The sequence below is a fragment of the Suricata suricatta genome, chromosome 6, assembly GCF_006229205.1.
Source record: "Suricata suricatta isolate VVHF042 chromosome 6, meerkat_22Aug2017_6uvM2_HiC, whole genome shotgun sequence".
Taxonomy (NCBI): Eukaryota; Metazoa; Chordata; class Mammalia; order Carnivora; family Herpestidae; genus Suricata; species Suricata suricatta.
Genome location: NC_043705.1, coordinates 26,336,105 through 26,358,449, shown reverse-complemented (window position 1 = coordinate 26,358,449; position 22,345 = coordinate 26,336,105). Strand labels below are relative to the sequence as shown.

The window sequence follows — 22,345 nt, the reverse complement described above, 5'->3', positions numbered from 1 at the left end:
TCTCAGAAAATAGGGGATGGAAGGAGTGGAGGGGACAGGACGGTGGAGGCCAGGAAGAATGCCAGATGGGCTCCAGCACTGTGGTGCCAGCTGCTCCTCTCTGGCCTTCATGCCTCTTGGTTTCCAGCCAGAGACCACTAAGGCTGGCTGTCTGCCCTCTGCCCTTTGTCCTTGAGCCTGGTGGTCACACCAGGTGCCGCTCCCGTTTCAGCTCCTCACCAGCCAAGGGCAGGACGGGCATGGCACAGGTGTGCTGCCTCCTCGGTATGCAAGTCAGCGAGAAGCCGGGCTGGGCTCATTTCTGCGTTCATGGCCTCTGGGACCTGAGGTCCCTGAGGCCTCCCAAGCACCCCCTTCTTTGTTGGACAAGATGGGTCCATCTGTGCGGGGCACTGGGACACCCTGCTGTGGTCCCTTATGAGAGGCTTCAGTGAAATTGTTGGGTGGGCTGTCTCCTCCCCTCTCCCCCGCCGACACACACACCTTGACTCAGATCACAGAGGGAACAGTCCTACTGAGACTAATGAGTTAGGGCAGGACGTGGGCTGCTTCTCCTGTCCTCCCTGGGCCTCACTGTAATGACGCTCAAATGTGAAATTGAACGTGAGGGATGCTGGCCTGGGAGCATCAGGTGGGCAGAGGCCCCGTGGTGCCTCTAGTGTTCGTGTGCGCTCAGTGATGGGATGATGGAGTGAAGGAAGTCCCACCTTGGGTTCAGAGTGGAAACCTGTCCCAGGTGTGACTGGTTTTTTACTTCTGCCAACATGAGTTTGTGTGAGTAGTCAAAGTTTTCGGCATTCTGCATACACCATAGTTACCGCATTAGATTTAGCAGTTGGCACTTGTGGATGCATACCATAGCTTATTGTAAAGTTTACAGACAAGATTTTCCTGTAGCTAGAATGTTCGCCCTACTTAACGTTGTCACGAACCTCAGTTTTGCCTTTGCTGGGACACTTAGTGTTGACAACATGACCTAAAATACTAGGAAATCTTTAGTACCAGGAAGAGGTCAGGCTTGAGCCGGGCCCAGAGGGCCCTCCTAGGCAGGCCGCGGCATGGGCGTCATTGTAGATGTGGGGAGGGGGTATCAGATACATGTTGACACAACCTGGGTTAAGGAAATAAGGACATCGTGATGATGCTGACAGCAGGAGCCCTGTGCTGCCAGTGAGAAAAAGCCCTCTTGCCACAGTGCACTGGCCGTCCCCCGGGTTTGGAGCTGTGGCCCAGCTGTCTCCCTGCCCGGTGAGAGCCTGCCCTGACGGACCGGCCAGTGGACTTCAACCACCAACCAGGTGCCAGGCCTATAGCCTTCTAGTCGGTTAAGACATCGTACAGTGTCATGTGTACAGAGTGCTGAAGGAGGGACGCTTCCGCGCACAGCCACACTTAACAGCACTTAGCGTATCGCCATGGTGGTAGGTTTACTCCATGGCCGCGTTTGTCCGAATTGTTGGAAACTAAATTGCAGACATCAAGACCCTTGACCCCCCACGTACTTGGGCAGGTATCTCCTACGAACAGTGTTCTCTACAGGGTACTGATCTGTGGTCACGCCCAAGAAAATGTAATGATCCTTTAGTATCCAATATCCACTTGGCATTCAGATCTCATTTTTCTCTAGAATGACTTCTATAGCCTTTTTTTCTTTTCTTGGTTTGGGGTGTGAATGTGCAGTGTTCCACATTGCTTTGGTCGACAGCCACCTCCCTCCGCCGTCCCGTGGACACACGCACGAGCCGTTGCTCATGATGCACGGTTCCTCTCTGGGCTACACAGCTGGCTCTGCAGGGTGGGTCCTGGTGACGAGTGCAGCCCACTCTGGGAGAAAGGTTCACATGTCCTCTCCACCACTTACTGCCGAGGGACCCTCAGCTCGTCCCTTCTCTCTAAGCCTTGGTGTTTGCATCTCCAAAACAAAGGGGACAGACCCGGGGGCCTCCTGGCTCCCTTCAGTACCTCTGTGACTCTGCTCAAAGTATGGCCAGGCAGGCCTCCTGCAGCTTCATATCTCAGGGCAGCTGTTTAGTGAGGCTGCTGCCTGTGCCCCTTCACCATGAACCGGGGAGCAGGAGGATCCCCAGGACCCTCTGATGCTCTAACGTGACCACATGCTCTCCCCCTCTGCTCCCTGCAGCTGAGATCCTGGAGCTGGCTGGCAATGCGGCAAGAGACAACAAGAAGGGGCGGGTCACACCCCGGCACATCCTGCTGGCCGTGGCCAATGACGAAGAGCTAAATCAGGTATGGGGCTCTCCTCCATGTCCCCCACCTCCGACACTTGTGCACGCAGTCACACTGGCCGAGAGACGGGGTGGTTGGTATCTTGGTTGGTGCAGAGGTATGGACTGCATTTTGGACTGTTAGCTTCTCTGCTCGCATGGCAGTTCTTCCTCCAGGCTTTATTTGGGGGCAGGAGGGAATTAAACAAGGTATTTGGCTCTCCCTGGAGGAAAGATAGTGAAATTTCACCCGAGTGAGGGGTCTCCGAGGACTTGTTTCTTGTATAGTGAGCCTGGGTCCCAGGCGCATCTTTAAAGACACCATGGGTAAAGGAGCCCTGCCACCCCACAGCAAGAATGTGAATGGGCAGGGTCATCTTCCTGAGGGTCAGACACAGGGTGGCCTGGCTCACCATCTGCTACTTTGATTTTCCTGCAAGCTGCTAAAAGGAGTCACCATAGCCAGTGGGGGCGTGTTACCAAACATCCACCCGGAGTTGCTAGCAAAGAAACGAGGATCCAAAGGGAAGTTGGAAGCCATCATCACGCCACCTCCAGCCAAAAAGGCCAAGTCTCCGTCCCAGAAGAAGCCTGTGTCTAAGAAAGCAGGAGGCAAGAAAGGAGCTCGGAAATCCAAGGTATGTGATTGGGCACAAGTGTGTGGGTTGGGGGCAGGTGCAAGCAGGTGAGGTCACTAGTGGTTCTTTCCCGCTGAAAGCTTATCTGAGGTCTAAGGAGGAACATGTGGGAGCAGCTTGCAAGAGGTTAGTGCAGCGCAGGTGGCCAGAGTCTGGGCAAAATTGGTGGACTGGATTCCTATAGGCAAGGGGGATATGGGGAGAGGCCTGGGGCAGGCAGCCCCAGGCTGGAAAGACCCCATTCGTGGCCTGCCAGGGAGATGCTTATACCTCCAAGAAGGGACCTGTGAGTGCAGCAGCTTTCCTGTGCTAGAGATGGCTGCCATCGAGTCCCACGCAGAGGTACTGGCTGCCTCTCAGAACTGTCACTGAAACACTGCACCTGCATGTCCTCGACTCCACATCTTCCAGCAGGGATGGTTCAGACAGTTGGCTCTGTAGGATGGTTGCCTTGTTAAGGAGAGAAACTGATGTGGGATTGAGGTGCCCTGCCTGACCCAGCCGAGACTGAGCAGTCCTAGGTGCTGATCTTGTGGTGAACGAAGGCCTCTCGTTAGTGTGACCTGATGTTTTCTTGGGTGAGGCAGGCCAGCTGATCCCCCTCTTGACCCCTCACTGCATGGACTAGTGGCAGGCGGGCCACCCTCAGGAGGTCTGGGCCTGCGGGTGTTGCTCTCACCTCTGAGCATTGGCAGGCAGTGGAGGGGGGCTCCTGAAGCAACCAGAACACGTGCTCTGTGTTCCTCCCTCACCCGTCCCTCCCTTTGAGCTATTGTTGGAGCCTCTGGGGCCAACGAACAGAGACTGTGAGTATGAAAATTCATCATCAGCAGAATGGAATCATAAGCTGCCCTGCCTTGGGGTGCCCCCTCAGGTGTGATCCTTCCAGTCTCCAGCCAGATGAGGAGGCATTTACCCCTGGCAGACAGTGACCTGGCTGTTTTGTGGTGACTACGTAGTCACTCGGTGGAAATGCCTTCTGGGTCATATGCAGGGTCAGATGCAGTGTCAGCGCTGTCTTCCCAGCAGAACCCGGAGGAGCCTGATGGGGGATAGGCTGCAGGGGCACTGATCAAGGCCATGCTCGGGCCCACACTCCAAGCACATCTTCTCCTCTGAGCCTGTCCACAGAGCAGGGTCCAGGCCCCCAACTTCCTGGCTACACTGTTTGCCGGCCTTTGGTTGAGGGTCTTGTGCCCACTTCTGGGTGCAGACAAATGGTTCCCTGAGAAAAACAAAATCTGAATTCCTCTTGCCAACAGGCCACCGCCCTGGCCTACCCCACCTGACTGAGAATCCCTCCCAGCTCCCTGAGAAACCCTTTACTGAGAAGTGTCCAGAGCATTCTTCCCGGGTGCTTGCGCTGCACCTAGTCCTGGGGGAGGCTCAGGTCCAGGCAGGGATGTCGCAGAATGCTCCCTTACTCATTCCTGCCAACTGTAAAATTAGCAGATGGAACTGGTTCCTTTGGCCCCTTTCATCATTCGCATTTGCGGGAAGAGCAGGACAGGGAAGGCAGGGGAAAGGCGCATGTGCAAGCCTTTCTAAATGTTTGAGGACAAAGAGGCCAGGTCCATCATCTCTTGATCATGGGCCCCAGGGAGCTGGTGCTCTTGGTGCCTGGCAGAGCCTTCCTCTAGCTTTGGCCCTAGCTATGGCCTTATTCATGCAGGCCCACTGCTGGTTGGCTTCTGAGCGCCTCTCTGATTCTGTGTGTCAGGCCACCCTGGGCTGAACCCTGCTCTGTCACCCCAGTACTTCCCCTGTTAGTTTCTGCCTGTCGACTTTCTGCCTTCCTGCCTAACCAAACACTAAGCACACTGTGTCTTACTTTTTGGGCTTCAAATGAAGGGTGTGTGTGTGTGTGTGTGTGTGTGTGTGTGTGTGTGTGTCTTCAGCTTCTAGTAGCTATATTTGGAACTCCATGTTTCTAATAACCATATGCCAATAATCACTCAAACACTCAGCTTTTCCCTTGATTACAAAAGCAGGAAGTCTGTTATGGTGGTCTGTTTTTCCTCCACACAATAAAACACATTGTCTGCTTACTGTACCAGTATTTGGCTAACATTAAACCCTGGGGGAAGCTGAAATTGGAACCGTGAACAGCTAATTTTCAAAACATTTGTTTAATGTAAATTGTGGTGTCAGCTCCCAGAAACAGCAGAGAACCTGCATCTCCATGTGTAAGTGGAATGTTCCGAAAATAACCTTTCCAGAGACATGCAGAGAAAACGTTCGTAACATGCTAAAGCACTTGGAGTAAAAGGAAGTTGGTATTTTTCAAGTGTCAACATGTGAATTCCCAATCATAATTTTCCCCCCAATTCCACGTAATTGGAAGGTTTTGAGAGTCTCCAATTGTGACAGCTGAGTCAGCTATTGTGTGGAACTGGTTGGAGAAGATGCCAGAACCCACCGCGGCTTCGAGTCTGGGGCTCTGGTGGTGCCTGAGGGCTCCTCCTTCCTGCTTGGGTGGCCTCCGCCAAGTGTGTGCCTCAGTTTACCCCCTCCCATGAAATGAAAGGGTTCAGTCCAGACTTACATTTTGGTATTTGCATCACATTCCTGGCTCAGTAACAGGTGTCAGAGTTGAGATGGAACGAAAGAGGGAGCTATAAGAACTCTCCCTCTCAGCACAGCCACTCCCCACCAGAGCATTCTCTGCGGTGAATTTTTATGGGCCTTTCAGAAAGTCTGTGCATGTCAAAGCACAGAGGTCCATACAGTCCTCCTCACACCTGCCTTTGAATACTAGTAAGTCCTGGTACCCAGTGTTTTAGCAGGGTGGAGTGGGGCTTCCCGGGGCCAGCTCACTGGCTCTGTGGGGAACAGTGTAGTGGGCACACAGCAGCGTTTGGAGCTGCTCTTTCTGACTTCTTCTGTACATGGTTCTTTACGTCATGGTGTGGTTCCAGTGACCTCTATAGTGTGCACTACCATTTTAACCAGTTCTCGGTCTTTGAACTTGCAACTGTTGGGAGCATTCCAACAGTCATTGCCACATTGACCGTGTTTGTGGGTGACCATGCTCACGTCTCCCTAGGATAAGGTCCCCAGTGTGGACTTGCTGAAGCAGACTGTTTTCTGGTGGCTCTTGGTCACATAAAGAACATTTTATCCCAACCTGCATGTACCCATTATGCCTCTTGGGAGTGAGGGCACGCAGTGAACAAAGGCCCTTGCCCTCTGCTGGTGTGGGGTGAGCTCTGGTCTAGCGAGAGGGACAGTCATTGTAGAAGGAGTGTGAAGGCAAGCAGGTGCTGTGACAAAAGTACAGCAGAGTAACAGCATGAGCAGTGTTACTTTCCATAGGCCTTCCCGGGTCAGGTGACATTTGCAAGGAGACCTGAGAGAGAAAGGTATCTGGGCATTCAGGTGACTGGCAGACGACCAGCAAGTGTGCTGGTCCCCCTCCCAGGGAGAACTGAGCAGGACTTGCTGTGTGAGATTCTGACATTTCCATAACATGGATACCTTTGGCAGTTGGAGAAGCCCAGGAATCCTTCCCAAGATAAGGTTTTCGAGTGCATAAAATGCTGAAGATTCAAAGGAGACCATTTATGCTTAAATCTTCCAGGCTAACACCCCTTGTCAGAATGTTGACTGAGAACCATAGGGTAGTCTTTAGGAGATCTCCAAGAAGACAGTTGTTGCCAAAAATCTGGATAAAAAATGCTCTTGCCTAGGATGGTTCTTATTTTCTCATGTTTTTATTCAAATTTCTGTTAGCTAACCTACAGTGTCATATTAGTTTCAGCTGTATGATACAGTGATTCAATCTCACGTAGGATTATTTCAACCTCAATCTGCACTACCACCCCAACTGAACTCCACCCCCACGTGGAAATCACCCCCAGGGTCATGAAGATAGGCTTGCTCCCCACTGCCTGGCAGAAAGCCCAAGGTAATTTTGGGAGAGCACCTGTTTCTTTTTTGAGAAATAAATATTAGAACTGAAAATGGAGTGATGAATGTTTGGGTTAGGGATGCCAAAGAAAGAGATTGTTTCTTTTTGAGAAGCCGCCATCCTTGCAATTAAAAGGCCAATTTTGCCGGCCTTTTAATGAGCTTTCTGGCAGGTCAGACATCAGGGTGAAAGAGTACACACAGGGAATCCTGGGTTGATGATTTCACGTAAGGCATTATAGACACTCAGTTCTACGTGTTCTTAAAAAGACGTCCCACTGACTCACTGGTGAGGTTTTGTGCTGTTCAAAACAAAACAGGGTGCAGGTACAATACATAGGAGCTTTGAGATTTATACTACAGGCTTTATGTAAAAGTTCGAGGAACAGTCATCAAGGATTTGAATGTAGTGACATCTCAAGATGCATGTTGACATGAGTGTGACTACCCTGTCATGGGCTGGGAACCTTGCACAGAAGCGACAGTTCGTTTGTCAGGTGGAGAGGCTGGAGAGAATCGGGGAGGACAGGCCTGTCCTACACAGACAGGGTTTGGCCGCATTCTCTCAAGGCCCCTGGGTCATCAGGAGTTCTCACACCTTAGATTTCTCTTCCCCCCAAGGAATTGAAGGCAGAGGGAAGTTCAGCAGTTTTCTCAAGATTATATCACTGGTAGAACCAGAAATTAAATGCAGAATTTCAGAGCCCAAACATAGCATCGCTTGTATGTCTGGTGACCGTGGACCACTTACTTCCCTTGGCAGAAGGCCCTCTGTTCTGGTGGTGGAGGGCTGAACGCCATCCATTGGAGGGAAGTGGAGCAACTGCGTACAGAATTTTTTTACTGTCGCGTTTTGGACTCACAGTGAATATATTTGTGCCTTTGCGATATGTACCCTGCTTACAGTTCCCCCCTCTTATTCTCGATAGCTCTGTTTTCCAGCTTTATTGAGCTGTGCTTGGCATACAGCACTACACACATTCAAGGTATGCAGCGTAAGGACCTCACTGACCTACGTCGTGAAGTGATTACCGTACTATGGTTAGACGACCTCTCTTGTCTCCCAGAGATACCAAAAAAGCGTGTGTTTTTCTTTGTTGGGAGAACTCTTAGGACTGACTGTCAACAATTTTTTTTTAAGTTTTTATTTATTATTGAGGAAGAGAGCATGAGTGAGGGAGGGGCAGAGAGACAGAGACAGAGACAGAGACAGAATCTGAAGCAGGCTCCAGGCTCTGAGCTGTCAGCACAGAGCCCGACGTAGGGCTTGAACCCATGAACTGTGAGATCATGACCTGAGCCAAAGTCAGACTCTCAACCGACTGAGCCACCCAGGCGCTCCGGCTTTGGGTAGTATTGACGTTTTAATAATATTAATCCTTTCAGTCCATGAGCACAGAATATCTTTCTATTTGTTTGTATCTTCTTCAGTTTCTTTAATTAATGTACTGGAGTTTTCCGTGTATCGTTTTTTGCTTTTTTGGTTAAATTTATTAGTAAATATTTTTGATGCAATTGTAAATGGGATTTTCTTGATTTCTCTTTATGATATTTTGTTATTAACATTTACAAATGCAACAGATTTCTGTATATTAATCTGGTGTCCTGAAACTTTATTCATTTATTTTAAGTTTGAGAGAGAGAGAGAGAATGAGAGAGACAGATAAAGTAAGTGCAAGGGAGGGGCAGAGAGAGAGAGACACAGAATCTCAAGGAGGCCCCAGTCTCTGTGCTGTCACCACAGAGCCTGATGCAGGGCTTGAACTCACAACCCATGACATCATGGCCTGAACTGAAGTCAGACTGCTTAGCCCACTGAGCCCCCGCAGACACCCGTATCCTCATAGATTTTTGATGGAGTCTTTAGGGTGATCTATATATAATTCATTATATTTGTAGATAGAGACAGTTTTACTTCTTTCTGAGTTGGATGCCTTTTATTTCTTTTCCTTGCCTCATTGCTCTGGCTAGGACTTCTAATACTATATTGAATAAAAGTGGCAAGAATGGATATTGTTACCTTGTTCCCTGATGTTAGAGGAAAAGTATTCAGCTTTTCACTAATGAATATGATGTTAGCTGTGGGCTTGACATTTATGGCCTTTAATACTTTGAGGTATGTTCCTTATATATCCAGTTTGTTGAAAACTTTTATCAAATGGATGTTGAACTTTGTCAAATGCTCTTTCTGCATTTGTTGAGGTTATCATAGTGGTTTTTTTTTTTTACCCTTCATTTAGTAATATGGTGTATCACTTTGATGGATTTGTGGGATATTGAACCATCATTATATCCCCTAAATCCCACTTGATCATGGTATATGATCCTTTTAACGCATTGTCAAATTCAATTGTTAGTATTTTGTTGAATGTCCCCCAATATTTGTATCCTCCAATACAGGCATATTGGCCTGTAATTTACTTTTCTTGCGGCATCCTTGTCTGGTTTTGCTATTAGGGTAGTGCTGGCCTTGTAAAATGAGTTTGGAAGTGTCCTCCTCTTACATTTTGGAATTTTTAGAAGGATTAGTATTCATTCTTCTTTAAATGTTTGTTAGAATTAAACTCTGAAACCTAGTCCTAGACTTCTGTTGTAAGGTTTTCAATGACTGATGCTATAAATCAGTCTGTTGAGATTTTTATTTCTTCATGATTCAGTCTCGGTAGGTTGTGTTTCTAGGAAATGGTCCATTTCTTCTAGGTTGTCCAATTTTTTGGGCATTTAATTGTTCATAGTCATCTCTTGTAATCCTTTGTATTTCTGTGGTCTCAGTTGTAAAGTATCTTTTATTTCTGATTTATTTGAGCCCTTTGGGGTTTTTTTAGTCTAGCCAAAGGTTTGTCAGTTTTATCTTTTCAAAAGGCTAGCTCGTAGGCTTACTTATCCTTTCTATTTTTATTTATTTATTTTTTTTATGGTTCACCAGGATTCTTTTTTTTTTCCTCCATAATATTTTATTGTCAAATTGTTTTCCATACAATACCCAGTGCTCTTCCCCTTAAGTGCCCTCCACCATCACCACCACCTCCTTTTCTCCCCTCCCCCTTCATCTCTCAGTTCATTCTCAGCATTCAATAGTCTCTCAAGTTTTGCATCCCTCTCTCTCCCCAACTCTCTCTCCCTCCTCCGCTCCCCCTGGTTCTCCATTAGGTCTCTCTTGTTTTCCTGCTATTTTTAGTCTATTTGTTGCTGCTCTGATCTGTATTATTTCCTTCTTTCTACTAACTGTGGGCTTCATTTGTTCTTTTTTCTTTCTTCTGGTTTCTTTTGGTGTAAGTTTAGATTGTTTGCACTTTCTCTTATTTTCTCCAAGTGGCCTGTATCGTTGTATACTTTGCTCTGAGAACTGTCTTTGTTGCATCTCGCGAGTTTTGGCAATGTAGCATTTCCATTTCCATTCATCTCAAGGTATTTTTTTATTTCTTCTTTGACCCCTTGGTTGTTGAGTAGTGTGTAGTCTAATCTCCACATATTTGAATTTTCTAGTTTTTGTTTATAACTGATTTCTAGTTTTTTGGTGCTGTGATCAGAAAAGATGATTGATACAATTTTAGTCTTCTCAAATCTATTAAGATGTGTTTTGTGGCCTAAAATATGATCTTTACTGCAGTATGTTCCATGTGCATGTGAAAGGAATGTGTATTCTGTTACTTTTGGATGAAATGTCCTGAATATATCTATTAAATCCACCTGGTCTAACGTGTCATTGATTTTTCTGTCTGGTTGATCTATCTATTGATGAAAGTGGGGATATAATGTCCCCTTTTATTATTGTATTGCTTTCTATTTCTCACTTGAGGTCTCTTAGTGTTTGCCTTATATATTTATGTGCTCTTAGATTGGGTGCATAAGTGGTTATGATATTTATAAGATATATACAAATTATCCTCTGGTGGGATTGATACATTTATAATTATGTAATACCCTTCATTATCTGTTATTACAGTCTTTGTTTTAAAGAATATTTTGTCTCATACATGTTTAGCTACTTTAGCCTCCTTTTGGTTTCCAGTTATATGAAAAATCTTTTCCCATCATTTCACTTCCAGTCTGTCTTGTCCTCACTTGTGAAGTAAGGCTCTTGTAGGCAACATATAGATAAGTCTTGTTTTTGTTTTTTTTTATGTTAGTTTATTTTTGAGAGAGAGAGAGACAGAGCATGAGAAGGGGAGGGGAAGAGAGAGGGAGAACACAGAATCTGAAGCAGGCTCCAGGCTCTGAGCTGTCAAGCACGGAGCTTGATGCAGGGCTCAAACCCATGATCCATGAGATCATGACCTGAGCCGAAGTGGGACACTCACCCAACTGAGCCACCCAGGTGCCCCGATGAGTCTTAATGTTTTCATTCATTTAGCCATCTGTCTTTTGATTGGAGAGTTTAGTCCAAAAGTAATTATTGGCAGGTATGTACTTGTTGCCATTATGTTAATGGTTTTCTGGCTATTTCATATTTCTTCTGTTCTTTTTCTCTTGCTCTCTGCCTTTGTGATTTGATGATTGTTTTTAGCGGTATAGATGTCTTTTGTGTATGTACTGTAGGCTTTTGTTTTATGTTTCTCATAAGGCATATATAACAACCTATAACAGTCTATTTTAAGTTAATATAAGTTTGAACACATCCTAAAATGCTACACTTTCACCCTCCCAACATTTTATTTGTGTCACACTTTATGTGTCTTTATCTTGTATATCCCTTAATTAATTATTGCAGTTATTTTTACTACTTTTGGCTTTTAACCTTCATACTAGCTTTCAAGGTGATTCTCTACCTTTAGTATAGATTTGCCTTCACTAATGAGAGTTACACTTTCATGTTTTTTCCTTTTACTAATCACACCCCTTTCTTTGCAGCTTAAAGAAGTTCCTTTAAAAACATCTCTTGAAAGGCTAGTTTAGTGGTAATGAACTCCTTAACTTTTGCTTATCTGGAAAATTATTTATTTCTCATTTCAAAGGACACCTTTGCCAGGTAGAGTATTCTTGGTTGGAAGTGTGTGTGTGTGTGTGTGTGTGTGTGTGTGTGTGTGTGTGTGTTTAACCTCTTATTTTGAATATATTGTGCCACTCCCTTCTGGCCTACAGATTTCTGCTGAAATAGTCTATTGGGGGTGCTCTTATATGTAACAAGTTATTTTTCTCTTGCGGCTTTGAAGATTGACTCCTTGTCAAAGGTCTTTAACTTTTGACATTTTATTTATAGTGTGTCTTGGTGTGGATCTCTTTGGGTTCATGTTTTTTGAAGCTCTGTGGGCTTCTTGTCAGGATTTCCTTCTTTTTTAATGGCTGAATATTTCAGAATATATACACCACAGGTTTTTTTGTTTGTTTGTTTTTACATTTATTTATTTTTGAGAAAACACGAGCAGGGCAGGGAGAGAAGGAGACAGAATCCGAAGCAGGCTCCAGGCTCTGAGCTGTCAACATAGAGCCAGACACAGGGTCCGAACCCACAAACTGTGAGATCATGACCTGAGCTGAAGTTGGATGCTCAACCGACCGACTGAGCCCCCCCCGACACCCTCATATACACCACAGTTCTTTATCCGCTCATCTCTCTGTGGACACTTAGATTGTGTCTGTGTGTTGCCTGTTGGAAATGATGCTGCAGTGATCATGGGGTAAAGTTCCCTCTTCGCCATAGTGTTTTTGTTTCCTTTGGTTATATTCCCAGAAGTGGAATTGCTGGATCATATGGTAGTTCTACTTTTAATTTTTGAGGAAGCTTCATACCGTTTTCCCCTAGTGGTTGTACCAATGTATAGTGGAGGCAGTAGCTTTCATGGTGGAGGCCACGAGCAGCTGGACCATTGCTAAAAACCACCAGTGTTCATTATCACAGGCTAACCCTTATAACTCAGCTTTGGCTTCGTAGGCAGCTGCTGGCTTACACCCGGGGCACAGAGAAGCTGTCACATCCCCTCCTAGTAAAACCAGCTCCCTTTCTTGAATGACTGAAATTCTGTCAATTAAGGCTTTCTGACCTCCAAAAATCCAAGTATTTGGGGGCATAGGCAGTAAATCCTTATCTACTTATTAACGGTATCCCGTTCCCAAGTGTTTCTGGAGGACCTCCGCATGCAGTGCGCTCCCTGGGTAGACCAGTAGTTCTCATACTTCTTCACTTGCCTACATCCTAAAACAATTTTGAAGATCTTTGTATTTCACACAGTTAAAATTGGATAGCTAAACTTTTTATAATAAATTTAAACATCTGTGGAGTGTATAACTTTTGATATATAAAACACTGTTTTATCACTCATTTACATGTATCCAAAGAAATCGAAATACAATGTTGATTGGGAATGCCAGCATTTAAAAGTATACAGACAAGCTCCTTTTTAACAGGTAGAAAATTTACATTACTTTTTTCCTTGAGCCTGTATTTCCCTTTCACTTGTCCGACAAAATTTTATCCTAATGTCAAACATTTTATGCTGCTCATATTTTCTTGATCTTCATAACAAAAATAATGTATATAAATTTAAATTTACTTGGAAAGTAATTTCTTGTGATCATAAATCCATCACATGCTGTGGATACTATAGCTTTGGGTAGTTATCACATTTATTAACACACAGTTGGTCAAACCAATACTGTGCAGATTTAATACATATTAAGGAAAATAAAATATTCCCTGAGCTGTATCTTTTTTTCCCAGAACTGTATCTTATAATGGGATAGATGGAGATAGTTTTTGCAATTCACTCAGGTTCCTATGATACTTATTGCTAAAATGAAACAGGGTTCAGCAGCCTATATTCGGCTATTTATAGGTATAAGTACTTGGAATGTCTTATGCACAAAAAAAAAATAATGGGAATGGAAAGGATTTGGGGAACACATCATTCAGTCCTCCAAACTCTTCAGTTAAGTGCCAGAAGTCACATAGTCATCTGTCATCAATTTGTTACAGTATGTTTTACTCCACAGTTGTTTTAGATGGACAGAAAAGTTACAGAGATAGTCCAGAGAGCTCCTGAATACCCCTCACCAGTTTCCCCTTTGTAACGCCTTCCATAACCCCGGTACATTCGTCACACCTAAGAAACTGGCCCTGGTACCTTACTATTCACTCTATCTGTCTGATCTTTTCATGATTTCTCATCTATTAAGTCATTTTGGTATTTCTCCCATTATGTTGAAAGCACAGAATTAGAAACATCTGAATAGTGAAAGGATTTGTCCTTCAGCCTTTTCCCTTTCTTGTTTCCTGGAAAGTATGTTAAAAATAGGCTTACCAAGACTTACGACATAACCATAAGCGTTACATACTTTTTTTTACTGCTGGGCTCTCTATCACTTGTCCACTCTGGTATACTGAAAGAATTCGGAAAACCATAATAGTGATCATTTTAACATATCTTTTCTAATACCATGTTTCTTGATAAAATGATTTTTGTCTTATTTATATCAAAACCTTGGAGCTTCAGGTTTAGGTCGTCTAATTTATGGAAAATGTTTCAGGTTGGCCCTAAATCTTAAATGTCAAAGCATTCCTTCTTATTGAAGCATTGAGTAAAACTAGCCCTTATTTTTTGACTGTAAGGAAAAATGTTAATATGTTAATGACTTTGAACCTCTAAGTAGGCATGTGGACAGGGTTTGTGATCCAGAGCCTGCCTTGGGGGAATATGTGGTCATCTGGGCTACCTCTTATCCCATTTTCTTGGTTTGCTCACACTGAACATCCCTCAAGAGTGATGTTCTTTTTGATAATGACTGGGGGGAAGGGAAAAGGCGAAGTGTATAAACTTGAATTGCCTCTGTTCCCGCTGTCCTCAGTGTATGATATATGTGAATGCAGAACATCCCCAAATGAGCCCAAATACCCATTTCTCCTGTGATCCTCATGCTTAACAGAAATGCACCAAAGACTGGTAAAGCCCTGTATCCCTATTCCCTGGGGGAGTGCCAGCCTACCAGTTACCATGGGAAGCAGGACAAGGGTGGAGGGGCGGGGAGATCTGCACGAGAGCCCCGACACGGGTGCAGATCACTCAGGGAAGAGTACCTTCAGGAAAGAGTACATGACAAAGTTGAGGATCTGGAAATGAATTAAACCTCTCTGGGCAACATATCTTGCAAGGCTCTTAGGAACCCCAGGGAATACGTAGTTGACTATGGGTGGGGCTGGGAAGAGGCCCTGAGCGTGCTGAGAGCCATGCCCACTGTGAGGACGGGGAGCTCCCAGGGGCAGCGGGGCTCACCAACAACCCTCAGAGGGGGCCTTCTCCAAGGCTGGTTTTCATGAGGGGCACTCGGGAGTGTCTTACCTACTGGGCTGGAAGAGGTTGCGGGTAATGGTTCTTGGTCTGATTTTTGCTCTTGGAGAACTTGTGTCCAGGAACAGTTCGTGTTTTCCTCTCACACTTGAATAGTGTGCAGACATCGAGAAGCAAAGATCCTTAACTAAGATATTTTCATTGGTGTAAATTTATACAAATAGTGGTTCTGGATTATCATTCTCCAGTAGAGTTTTGCCTGTAAGTCACTGCATGTTTAGATTACAGAGTGACACAAATACCACGAATAGCCCTCATAGAGCTCCTGACTTGACAGTGAGCCTGCAGCTTCCATGTTGAGAAAGGCCTCAAACTGGTTGTGTTTTAGTTTCCTGCTTTCTGCAGTGTTAGGGGCGGGGCCTGTGAGCCCCATCCCCATTAGAAAAGCCCAGTTCCTTTGGTATCTGCCTTTGTGGACCTCATAGTGACTCTTGTATTTGTGCAAGAAGAAGCAGGGTGAAGTCAGCAAGGCAGCCAGCGCCGACAGCACCACCGAGGGAACGCCGGCCGACGGCTTCACGGTACTCTCCACCAAGAGCCTCTTCCTCGGCCAGAAGGTAGGCAGATGCGCGGCCTCGGTCTGCTCCGGCCCTGGGACAGATGGGTGGAGGCCACCTTTGTTGCAGGAAGGCCTGGGGATTCCTGAAGGCCACTCCCAGCAGTGTGGGTGTGGGAGGACTGGGTCTCAAGGGGGGCTGCGGCAGGAGCACTGCGGGAGACTGGCAGGTGGGAAGAAGAGGTAGTGGTCAAGAAGCAGGAAAGCCACTCCTGTGGTCGCGGGAGCTCGGGACAACCCCAGGGTTAGTCTGCAGAAGGAGCTACTCACATGGGATACACTGGTCGTCGTGTAGCCCTGGCCAGAAAAACAGCCCCAGGTCAAAGCTGGGTCCTGGAAAAGGAAAGGTCTACCAGGCAGCCAGCACACTTGGGTGGGCACTGAAGGCAGAGCCTCTGCTCCAGGGGCGGGATTGTTGTTTGAGGTCCTTAGGTAATGGGTGCACTGAGCCACCTCTCGACTCCTCAAGCCAGTCTTTTGTTTGTTTTAACCGTGGGCAATGTATTTTCAGCCATCCCCGTGATGCAGCTTTGCCAGGACGCCATGGTTTTGTAAAAGATGATTCACTTTTGTTGAAAATAAAAATGATGCAAAGGCTTTTAAGACCTGAGAGTGAGAGTTAATTGATACTGCTCTGTTAACACCAAAAAAAAAAAAAAAAAAAAAAAAAAAAAAAAAAAAGCAGGGGTTGGAGAGAGGTAATTATGCTTCTCTTAATGTTTCAGTCCTACCTGAGAAACAATTAAAGGCATGAATTTGACCTTCACGTAAATTGCGTTGTCACTACCAACTTGGTTCTGAAGCTGCATCATTTTTACAACCTCACTGTCAATTTTCTTTTGCATCTCAGTGACACAGCCCTCCTGCTCCTGCATTGCAAGCGCTCCTTCCCCCCCTCCCCTCTTCCTGTCACTAATTGCACTCAGGCTCTCATGATGCAATTCCTGTGGTGGACCTTGTGTTCCAGCAAATAACCATTGCAGCTGACATTTTATAACCATTATCTGTATTTTGTATGCATTTTTCAAAGGGAAAAATAAGCAGCGCTTGTCATCTTAAGGTCTGGGGCTTTCAGAGTTTTCGTTTAAAATCTACCTTTTTTTTTTTTTTTAATTTACTTAAAAAGTTTCAACTCAGCAGTGAAGGCTACCACATGGGTCTATTTTCACTCCCTTTAACATGTCCTTTGGGTAATACATTGAATGTTAACACGAGACACCTTCCCACTTGCTTTGGTTTGAGCTCCTGTGTGAACACCCCCTGCTCGTGAGGAGTAGCTCTAGTGTGCTTTAGGTCCCTGCTGCAGACCGCTAGCCAGGCCTAGAAGCCCTCTAAGCAGGTATAACGGTTCAGGTCCTCCTGCTGTCCCCCACCGTCCCTCGCTCTTTCTCCTCCTACTTTTTCTTGGGTGCCCTGATGCTCGCTTCTCCTTTGCCTGTGGTGTTTTCGCTGCCTCCTGCCAGCTGCCCCGCAGCTGGACTCACACCCGCTTATTGGACCAACTCAAGTACCCTCAGAATAGTAGCACTCAGCCACCCAAATGTCCATGTACAAATGGATGCCCTTCTCAATCTTGGGGTAGGGGTCTTGTCTGGACTCTGCTGCACCTGAGCCCTGGGAGGGAGCTGGGAAAGACTGCAGACACCTTACTAGTTGGTCTGCAACCACACAGTGCTGTCTTCTCTGCCATGTGGGGTCTTAGGACCAGGTGCCACAGGCCTAACAGTACCAGAGAGTACAAAGCAGCAGATACTGTACCCCATTCAGGGTTGGGGAGAGGGGTGACCGAGAAGCTATAGGGAAGTACTGACACTCCATAATAACCTACAGATGTGTCATCGAATGTTATTTAAGAAACAGAGGAAAATGGGAGAAGTAGACTTGCCAAAGAAACTAATGTTTGAGGTCCTGACTTTGGATTGGTTGAGCTGAACCCAGGGTAACACCAGCAGTTGTCATACAGGGGGCTGTGTGCAGGCCCAGACAGACCACCCACCTTCTTTCCCACATTCCGAAGTTAAGTACCAGTGGGAAGAACAAACACCGAGCTAACTTGAGGCTGCCCTCCGCATTTAATGTGCTTCCAGGTTAATGTCCCAAGATTCATACATCCAGGGCGAGGTACCCCCAAATCCAGCACCACACATGCCCTTTAGCAGAGTAAACTCCATCTCCCCCACTCTGGTATCATGGAATAAGGTAGCACCTCAAGTCAGCCTGGATACCAGCATCAGAAACTAGTGTGCCAGCCACCTTTTCTGGAACCCTGGACCCTGTGGCATGAGATGGAGCAAGTGTTCATGGTCCAGAGTGTTCTTTTGCAAGCAGTACTTTCTGGTCTTTTATTGGCTATTACTGTGGGGTGAAATTCATGGCTTAATAATGCATAAGGGGAAAGAGTCCTAAAATTGATGAGAATTTTCACACGAAGCATGTTTTAAAATGTTATTACTACAAGCTAGTTAGTAGTGTAGTCCTGAACTTGTTGATTCATCTCTTACATATGACACTCAGTGCTCATCCCAAAAAGTGCCCTCCATTTATGCCCATCCCCGCCCCCATCCCTTCCCTTCCAGCAGCCCTCAGTTTGTTCTCTGCATTTAAGAGTCTACAGACCTTAGTTGTGACTTGAGTTTTAGGAAATGTCCTAAAAAGGGTACCTAAAGATGAAGGCCATATCCTACCCTATGTCCTCCAAGTCCTGTCTTCCCATCCGTGACCATGAAACCCATGCTCGAATGCTGCGAGCAAGAGAAGGCAGAGAAAGGTGATTCTGTGCCCTGCATGGCCCTGATAGGCCTGGTTGCTAAGCTACTCATAGAAGCCAGCCCGGGGCTCAGGAGCCTGGGGTCTCATTATCGTTGAGGACGGTGCGTTGCAGACTCAAGTCTCCTGAGTAATCGTCCTCAGTACTCTGCGTTCACCCAGCGTTCCCACCTATTGTTGAATTGTTTTCAAAAAGAGAAGGCTGTGCTGTGAATCTGAATCTACCACATGTTTTTGCTTTGTGATTCAACAGAGATTCATAGCTTCCTTTCAGAGATTGAAAAATCTGATGTTTTTTTCTTTATTTCCAAAAAAAAAATTCTTGCAATGTGTATTTCTACAAATCTTTGTCCATGGTAGTAACTGATAACGGGCTTCCTTGGTAGAGTCAGTATTACTTGAAGCAGTAGGGAAGGCAGCGTAGGAGGGTGTGGTTGAGTCCCCTGCCTCCCAGACCATTAGGAGGGGAGCCACAGCCCTGTAGGCCACTGAGGCAGGGGCCAGGGACTTGGGTTTTCTCCCTCACACTGTCCCCCAGGGGCTGGAAGACTGTAAGGAGGGGGGCAGTTGAAGCAGCAGTGAGGAGGGAAGGGCTGATGCCATCTTTCTCCCCTACGGCTGACAATTGGCATTTCCCATCCCATGAAGGGTGCTGGCTTGGCTCCTGGGCCTCCTTTGTGTGGCCTGTTCTGGGCTGAAGCCTGCCAGGTGCCAACCCAGACCAAGGTCTCTGGGAGAATTAAAGCTGGGGACCTGGGGGTGTGTCAGGCAGGGCATCAGAGCCCAGTTAAAGGAAACCCCTCCTACCAGAGGCAGGGCAGCAGGGGGCCACAGAGGAAATGTTCTCTGTGAGGGGCTTAGAAGCGCTGCCCTCTCCATCGGCCTGGGTTGAAGTGGACTTTGGGGACAGGAAGAGAGTTGTGTTGTATATGGCCAGCACAAGAAACTACGACTGGTCCGTCTTCTCCCTTGTCCATTTGTGAGGGCATTGTGAGAGATGTCAAAATTTAACAATTACAGGCTAGATTTAACCTGTCACTTAGAAATTGTTGATCAATTACTTTTGTTTCCTAATATGGAGTTTTTTTATAATAATTCCTGTAGCCAAGTAGGTCATGTCCAGGTGCAGTCCACATGTCTGTCTAGTAGTTCCAAGCCCCTGGCTCCTTCCCTATCATTGGCAGGCCACCTCAGGTCCAATCCAGACCAGGGGCCCGGCTCCTGAGCTCTGGCATTTCCCTCAGCCCTGCTTTAAGAGAAGAGAGACATGTTCAACTCAGAGTTGTCGGGATGTTTGACATCCAGTTCAGGCTCTGTTTGTGTGCCTGTAGCAGCCTGAGCACTGTCTTGGGCATCATGTGGCACTCAGGGTTAGGAGACACCCCACTCTCAGCCTTGCAGGGGCTTCTCTAGTGAGTTCACTTGTGAGTAGAAAACAAGCACTAACGTGGACATAAGCACTGGAGGGAAGACAGAGCCACTAGAGACTGAGAGACCAGACGTAGCAGAGCGGTGATCGGGTCCTGGAGGTGGAAGGGTCTCGCAGGGCACTTAACTAGGTCCCCTTCTTCTACCGCCACAGCCAAGTAGGACCCCCTTCTGCTCTCGAACTGGCAGTGCCCTTTTGTCACTCCCTATGGTGCCCAGCAATCTTCAGATATTTTAAATTCCCCATCCTGTCATTCAAAACTTTTCCTTTTTTTGTTTTTTTAGACTTTCATTAATTTATTATTATTTTCATGTTTTATTTACTTTTGAGAGAGAGAGAGCATGAGCAGGGGAGGGGCAGAGAGAGAGAGGGGGAGACAGAGTCAGAAGCAGGCTCCAGGCTCTGAGCTGTCATCCCGGAGCCTGATGCAGACCTCAAACTCATGAACTGAGAGATCCTGGCCTGGGCCGAAGTTGGAGGGTTAACTGACTGGGCCACCCCGGCGCCCCCCCAAGACTTATTTTCCATCATTCCCAATGATAAGACAAACAAGTAGAGACCTCATTCAAATTTTGAAATCATTGTCCCACCTCCCAGAGAATCAACCTAAATACGAGAATTTTTGCAGTTCCCCAGAGACCTCATTTCCCAACCCACAAGTACCCTTGTTCTGCCATGTGCTTCAGACAGCCACAAGGCCCCTGGGGGAGGGGGCTGGGATTTGCCAGGGCTGGCCGTCTTTCCTGGCCCCACCAGGCCAATCTGTGTGACCCCGCTGGACAGCAGGATCCTTGCGAGACCTTTGTACACATGGCCTGTTTGTACCCTTGCTTATGGGTTTTCTTCTCCTGCCCAGGGGAGCTTCGGCCTTTGTTCTTGATCATTTCACTGTTGGCTTCTGTCCACTGGCTGGCCTGCCCAAGCCAATCTGGTTACCCATGTGTCTTTCCACAGTGCCTGCAGCAGTGTGTCCTGTCCCCTCCCACCATTCCTGTCCCACACACACACACAAGGCTCCCCCCACCCAAACACATGCTGTATAGTCCAGAGGTGGTTTTTAAAAGTACCTCTTAATATTTAATGGCAGCAGAATGGTTCTGCAGCTCAGCCTCTCACCCTGAGGACTTGTGCTGAGGCTGGTACTCAGCGGAATGTAGTTGGAAAAGCGAGACTCAGGTGTGAGAGTCAGAGTACTTGGTTGCCTGGGAGTTCTCCATTGCTGGGGGGCGAGGGTTGCTAGTGGCCCTGCGGGGCTACAGAGAGCAGGCTGCCTCCGTCAGAAAAGGAGGTGTGGAGGCCAGGGTGAGCAGGGAGCTCTCCAGGGATTTGTGCTGTTTGTAACCACGCCCTTGCCTCAGCACAGCCATGAAGCTCCCACCCCCACCCCCCAGTTTCTCCAGATCCCACCCCCCAGGCAGCAGGGTCCTTCTCCCCAGGCAGAGTCCGAGACAGTCTCCTGAGGTATTCCCTGCTAGCTGAATCAAAGCCCATGGAAAAGAGCAGATTTTCCAGTGAGGCACTTCCAAGTGTAGGTTCAGAAGCATCTATACCATTGGAAAAACATCATGTCAATTTTAGGGATTTGAACATATATATTTTTTAAACAACAAGAAAGGAAACGCCTAGGTATCCTAAAAGTGTACTTAGGTACACCACACCAAGTGAAGTGTTGCTTTCCTCGTTTTCTCCTTTCCCTTCCTCCCTCAACCACCCCCTCCTACTTTACAGTATAGGGTTTGGGGGTGTTTCTTTTAGGGGGAAGAGCAGGGAGGAGTTTATTAATTGGAGTTGTTATAAACTCTCTTTGCTTGAAGTGAGATGCAAAGATGCAGTGCTTACATGGTAGAATAATCAAACCCGTGACCTTGTCCTGCATCCCGACTCCTCACCTGCCTTCCTCAAGCCCCTAGTCTGTGCCCACCCACACCCCTTCTTCCTGAGTATGGCAGTTAGCACCCTAGCCCTGGTGCCGGTCTCTTGTATGCCTCTGTTCTGTAGTGCTGAGCACCGGCTGTGCACTGTCCCCTCTCATCCCGCCCCCCCCAGGGGCTTCCTCCAGCTTCGGGATGGTGGTGGCCCCTGAAGCACCCTGCAGTGCTGGGAGCCATATCCCAGGAAGTCTCGGTGCAGGTCACGTGTTCCTCTGCCCTCTTCCAGCCCTAACTAGAAGTGGGGCCCTCTGCCCTGCCGAGCCTTTCCCAGCAGTATGACCAGATTTCTTTCCAGAAGTGCTTTCTCACAAAGAATGACTTAGTTTAGGGAGGTTGTTTTTGAGACTCTGCTAACTGCTTCTGGGCATCAGAAACATGGGTGTATATTTCTGGTGCTTATCAAGTGTCAGGGGTTTTTGTTTGATTTTGTTGCAAAACAAAACTTGGCCCCAGAAATTCAGTGCGTTGGAGCTTAGGTGCCAAGAGCCTCCCTGCCAAGTATCTGCACACGCCGTGTCCTCCAAGTGGTCGCCTGGACAGAGGTTCTTGTCCTGCCAGCTGTGTGACTGCAGACAGCTCTTCCAGTGAGGACCGCAGTGGGTCCCAGGC

General features: G+C 47.0%; 1 protein-coding gene across 4 annotated transcripts in view; it reads left to right on the top strand.

Moving 5' to 3' along the window:
* The window catches only part of LOC115294202 (core histone macro-H2A.1), a 66,447-nt gene that overhangs the window by 25,827 nt on the left and 18,275 nt on the right, over positions 1-22,345 (top strand). For 2 of the 4 annotated variants that reach the window (XM_029941945.1, XM_029941943.1), the window contains exons 3-5: positions 2,141-2,247; positions 2,666-2,863; positions 15,501-15,611. In XM_029941945.1, coding sequence (XP_029797805.1) covers positions 2,141-2,247; positions 2,666-2,863; positions 15,501-15,611 — 416 coding nt within the window. The remainder of the gene's footprint in view (positions 1-2,140; positions 2,248-2,665; positions 2,864-15,500; positions 15,612-22,345) is intronic. The other 2 variants (XM_029941946.1, XM_029941944.1) reach the window with 1 other exon arrangement.